We start from the raw sequence: 6000 nt of genomic DNA, 5'->3' as shown, positions 1-6000 counted from the left end.
TAATGGTGTAAATTTCTCTTTTCATGATGTCGTCAGCTACCCAGTGTTATTTGACAGACAGATGGGCTGCATATAAATAAAATGTATGGAAGATAGATAGATAGATAGATAGATAGATAGATAGATAGACAGACAGACAGACAGACAGACAGACAGACAGACAGACAGATGAGAGGGGGTTTCAATGCGGAGGGGGAAGAGGAGAGAGAGAGGGAGAGGTGATTGGTAATAGATGATAATGATAGATGTTAGATGAGTTAGACAGACAGTAGATGATAGATAGATAGATAGATAGATAGATAGATAGATAGATAGATAGATAGAGATACATAGAGATGAAAGGTAGTTATAGATGGATGGATGGATGAGAGAGAGAGAAAGAATAGAAATATAGAACTCTGGATTGGGGGAGGAGTAGGAGCTGGGGAGCAAAGTAATAAGTGTATGAGTTGCAAGTTGCGCATACACACACCCCCCACAATGTAGCATATGCTGATGTCTCTATGGCTCATGAAGAATATTTTCACAAGGGTCATTACTATGCTTTAATTTAAACAGTGACAAAGAGGGGGCCAACTGCTTAACTAAAGCAGTTTTGCTGGTAAAGGGAATATTCCTTCTTGACAGCTGCTAAGAGGAGATGGGAACATCAGCCAAGCAGGTCAGCATGCTGGAGAAGCCCAACACGGCATGGCAATTAGCTAGGAAGCTGAATAAGCCCAGGAGACAAAGACACATGAGAAGTGTGGGGAAGCTCATTTGCATTGATTTTAAACACAACATAAGTCTGGCAGTCTACACAGATGGAAATGGGAACCCTCCCATTATCACTGAATCCTCCCCAGCAACCCCCATAGGTAAAGAGGCCTACTTTAATGATGACACAGGAGTACTGCTCTATGCAGAGCAATTTCCCCTGCAGCTAAAAAGCTAGCACTGAAAATACCATCTTGTTTTGTATTTTGAGAGAGGCAATTGTGGTTGTGACACTCAGTTTAGGTTGTGCTTCTGCTAGAATTGAAATTCACTTTTTTATACCAGTCAATCAAATCCTGGAATTGGAATATTTTAAAAAAGCACTCACTGCAATGAATTACCACATTGATGTTCAAGATACTGTGTTATGTGTCTTCACATATAGTTAAGATGAAGATCAGTCTGCAAATCTCAATTCATACTTACTACCCTCTATTTAAATCTTGTGCTTTGCTATAGGTACAGAGGGAAAGAAATTGTACAGTTATGGAGGTGGTAGCAGCACAGTCCTGGTTATTTCTTTTGAATTTGTTTATAATCACCTCCCATAACTTCTTGATGTTGGAAATCAAAGCTCTTTGTCTAGTCTATTTTGTACACCTTAATTTGTGGTTTTCAGCTGTGACTGAAGACCAAAACTCAAACCATAGATACCCTCAATTCATTTAGTGCAGTGTTTCCCAACCTTGGCAACTTGAAGATATTTGGACTTCAAGTCCCAGAATCTCCCAGCCAGCAAATGCTGACTGGGGAATTCTGGGAGTTGAAGTCCAAATATCTTCAAGTTGCCAAGGTTGGGAAACACTGATTTAGTGAACATTTGAAATTACAGAAGTATTGAAAAAAGTGATTTATTACTGTTTATCCATGCTTGCAACATTCCCATGTGATCAAAATCGTAGGCTTGACAACTGGCTTATATTTTTGACAGTTGCAATGTTCTAGGATCATATGATAATCTTTTGTGATCTGACAAACAAATCAAATTAACAGCGATGTCCATAATTATAACAGAATAACTCACTTAACAATTGTGGCAAGAAAGATCATAAAAGGAGGCAAAGCTCACTTAATAAGCATCTCGTTTTGTAACATACACTTTGGGCTGGGTTGTGGTGATGAGTTGAGAAATTTTGAATCTCCAGGATCCTACACATGCATCAGAGTGCAAAAATAGTTAAGAAGTCCCCGTTCTCTCCCCAAACAAAGCGGAAACTGGCTTGTTGAATATGTGTTAACTTGCAGCACCAAAGCTGGGAATTCTTCTTCACCCTCACAATTTTTCTTGGTAAATTTAAATAGTGGATATTGCGGCCACTTTCTTGGAAGGGTTTATAGAGGAGGACGGTATGTAGAACAGGGAATAGGGGCTTTTCGGGAATAACAGGTAGCATTCTTGTAATCAGTTATGGAATTTGTCATGGCAGCCATTTTGTAAGAATGATGCAACTTGCTTTCAAAATTCCAGTTATTCAGTTAAAAATTCAATTCAAAGTTTCAGGAGTTCAGGGTGTTTTATTTTTATAAATAACTCAAGGCAATGAACATACCTAGTTTTGTGAGTGGTCCATGACGAGCTCAATTAGCCACAGATTCAGAGGAGGATGAACCAGGTCTGTCTTGGTACCCTAGGCCAGTGTTCTTGACAACTGAGTCAAGAGAGTGAGAGTGAGGGAGAATTGGAACCTGAGAAACCTGAGGAACCTCCAGAGACTGTAGAAACCCCAATGATGGTAATGTCTGAGTCAGAGGAGGAGGGAGACATTGGGGATCAGGAGCTCCTATTAGATGTGAGGGTCAGAAGGTCATGAATATCTTTATGAGAAAAGTTCCAGAAGGTGAGTCTATGAAAGGTTTGGACAGTTATATCTTTAGGGAACAGTTGACCACACCCAGGCAGTATATAAGTGAGGATTTCTGAGTAAATGGGTGTGAAGTTCCAATGTTTACAATGGTGGAAGTCCTAGATTCGGGGTTCCAGAAATGCTTCGCTGGCAAACTGTTCTTATTCTTTTAAATCCATTGAGTAGAGATGCAGTCCTCTGAGGAAAACCAGGAGATCTGTGAGTGTGTGTGACCAAAAGACTTTATCTCACTGAGGAATGTTTTAATTAGCCAATTCCTTATCTCTTAGCCAATTCCTTATCTCTTAGCCAATTTAACCGGGAAAGCTGCCAACATGGACTGAAAAACGTGACCTTGCTTGTATAAATCCTGTTTTAATATAAATGTGTTTGATTTGAAATCTCTAGGCATGAATTCTACCTTTGTTCTGATCCGAATAGGCCAGAGCAAGACACCTAGTACTCCTCCTTTGTCTTATTTTCTCCAGAATAACAACCTTTTGATGTCAGCTGGCTGAGAGTGAGTGAGTGACCGGTTGCAAATCACTCAGTTGACTTTCATAGCTAAGACAAAATTAGAACTCCCAGTCCCTTGGTGACTGGTCCAAAGTCACCTAGTTGGCTTTCATGCCTGAAGTGGAATTAGAATTCACATCCTCCTGGTTTCTAACCAGATTTGTTAATTTCTAAACCAAACCGACTCGCATATATAAAAATAGCACTTTTTTTTACTTTGGGGGTACAAATTAATGGGGGAAGAGTCTATTTCTGAATTAAATTTCCTGGCTACATTTCTGTTTCTAAGGATAAACTCATGCTTGCAGTAGCTTCCAGGAGCAACATTCTTCTTGAAGGCTAACCAGCATTTTGAAGAAGTCAGCATTGTAACTGATACCTGAAATGCAACAATTAAAACTATTAAGGTCAAGACCGAAGATTTATGATACAGGTAGTTTTTGCTTCATATATCCCTTATTTTTGCATCCTGTTTTCAAACGTTGAAAAGGGGGGGAAAAGGAGATAAGGTAATCCTGGTATTTAAAATAAAAAGAATCATCTTCAATATTTCTCTAAGAGGACCGTATCTCACAAAGAAGTCTTTCTGCCCAATGGCATATTGAACCTTTCATTTTCTGTCCAGGTTAGGTTCATAAGATCTACCAATTCTGAAAAAAATAATTATCTTTTAAAAAGGAGAGAGACATATTCTGTGATCAGGATAATAGATCATGCAATGTGTTAAAAATGTTCCCACATGAATTCGCCTTGCATAGCTGTCAAAAAAGCAAGGCAGGTTGGGACACATTATCTTTCCTGCCCAGGAACAGTGAAAACAAGAAAGGGAGTGGGCAGGCTGCCTTGGCAAGCCTGTAGAACCAGTGCTTTCCAGATGTGAGAATGACTAAACAGAGAACAGTCGCATTCAGCATACCCGGATATTTTATTCTCTAACTGCTCTTAAAGGGATGATCCTCTTCTCCCATTTTGTATTCATCTTTGATTTTCAAGCCAGATCAATGTGGCTGTTGCCCTTGGGATGACCTTGAGACAGTTTAATCAAACTAGTGGCGTACTTCAATGCATTGAGCTAAGGACTAAAACATGTTTAAAACGTATTGCTTGGGGTTTTATATTTCACAGTGGACAGTACAGATAGTCTTTGAATTACAACAATTCATTTAATGACCTTTCAAGGTGACATCATGAAAAAAGTAAACTTATGACCATTTATTTGTTATTCCTCCTTCTATTTCCTCATTTAAATCATTTCTGAAGAGAACTGGGCCCAAAAAGTGACTGATAAGGGCCTACAGAGTTGGACTTTTCTGAGTTCTGTCAGCTAGACAATGTTGGCTGACGGGGCCATGGAGTAAGGCCTTCTCTATAGCAGTTCCGGCTCTCTGGAACCAGCTGCCCCCAAAGGTCTATACTGCCCCCACCCCTGTGGGCTTCTGGAAGGCCACGAATACTTGGTTTTGCTGGCAGGCCTGAGGCCGTTGACTAATATCTGGCCCAAAAATGATATAAATGACTTTTAAAATGGTTTTTAGATTGTTTTTTATTCTGTTTTTATATGCTGTACACCCCCACCCACCCAGAGTCCAGAAGGAATTGGGCAGCCTATAAATATGCTTGATAAATAAAAAGAAATACATAAACAAATAAACAAACAAACAAATAAAATGAGTCCTTGGAGAATCCCAATGCTAACTTATTTCCATGCAGGTGTGGTTCCATTGAGAACTGAGTGCGATTTGTTAGCCAATTGTAAATCCCTCTGAGAGTGATGCTGTATACTTTTAGTTTACCAAGAAGTACATTATGGTCTACCTTGTCAAATGCCTTATTGCATACTATATCCACTATTGTATACTATATTCATGAATTTAGTCGCTTTGCCAAAGAATGAAATAAGATTTGTTTGACATGATCTGTTTTTGACAAACCCATGTTAGCTCTCGTTATAACTTAGCCTGCTTCTTGGTGTTCTCAGAACTATTGCTTAATGATCTTTTCCAGGATTTTCCCAGGTATTGCTGTCAGGTTGATTGATTTGTAGTTTTCTGGATTTGTTTTTTCTTCTTTTTTTGAAAATAGGAACCACATCAACTCTTTTCCAGTTCTCTGATAGTTCCTGGTGATCCATGATCTTTTAAAGATATGGTTCAATTTTTCTGTGATCTCATCTGCTAGCTCCTTTGGAGCTCTAGGATGTAATCTGTCAGGTCCTGGTGATTTGAACAAGTGCTGTAATATTTAGCAATATCTAGGGTACAATATTTTTGGGGGGCAAAATCGTTGCTGGTTTCTGTTCTCAAACTAAAATATCTTTGTGTTCTTCCCTTGAAATCACTATCCACTGTTTCCTATTCCTATGAGCTTTGGAAAAATCCTAGGACTATAGGGAAACACTAGTTATGAATTTTCATCCTCACACTCTTTCTCCATATTCTTTAGTGGAATCAGGGATATTAGCTTTTAGGCAGAAACTTGATTTAAGGCAATAAGAAATCCTGCTTATCCAGTTTCACGCTTCAGCTGAAACACAGGTAGTCCTCATCTTATAACCACCAGTTTTACAAGCTACAGTGGCATTGAAAAAGTGACTTATCACTGGTCCAGCTGCTGCAGCATCCCTACAGATACACAATCAGATTTTGGGTGCTTGACAACCAGCATGTACTTACAATAGTTGCAATATCTCAGGGTGATATGATCGCTATTTGTGACCTTCCTGAATGGCTTCCAACAAGCAAAGTCAAGGAGGGAAGCTAGATTCACTAAGGGTCCACGTGCTTTACTTAACAATGATGACAAAATGGTTGTAAAATTGGCCAGGATTAACTTAACTATGTAACTTGGCCATGGAAATTCTGCTTCCAGTTATGGCTGAAGTCAA

At 39.2% G+C, this 6000-nt stretch overlaps 1 protein-coding gene across 2 annotated transcripts in view; it reads right to left on the bottom strand.

Annotated features, from left to right (window-relative positions):
- Positions 1-2251: 2251 nt before the first annotated feature.
- CUL2 (cullin 2) overlaps positions 2252-6000 on the bottom strand; it is an 89501-nt gene continuing 85752 nt past the window's right edge. For both annotated transcript variants that reach the window (XM_070728037.1, XM_070728036.1), the window contains exon 21: positions 2252-3495. In XM_070728037.1, the coding sequence (XP_070584138.1) occupies positions 3280-3495 (216 nt within the window). In that variant the 3' untranslated portion in view covers positions 2252-3279. The remainder of the gene's footprint in view (positions 3496-6000) is intronic.

The sequence above is a fragment of the Erythrolamprus reginae genome, chromosome Z, assembly GCF_031021105.1.
Source record: "Erythrolamprus reginae isolate rEryReg1 chromosome Z, rEryReg1.hap1, whole genome shotgun sequence".
NCBI lineage: Eukaryota > Metazoa > Chordata > Lepidosauria > Squamata > Dipsadidae > Erythrolamprus > Erythrolamprus reginae.
This window is presented reverse-complemented; position numbering and strand designations above follow the sequence as displayed.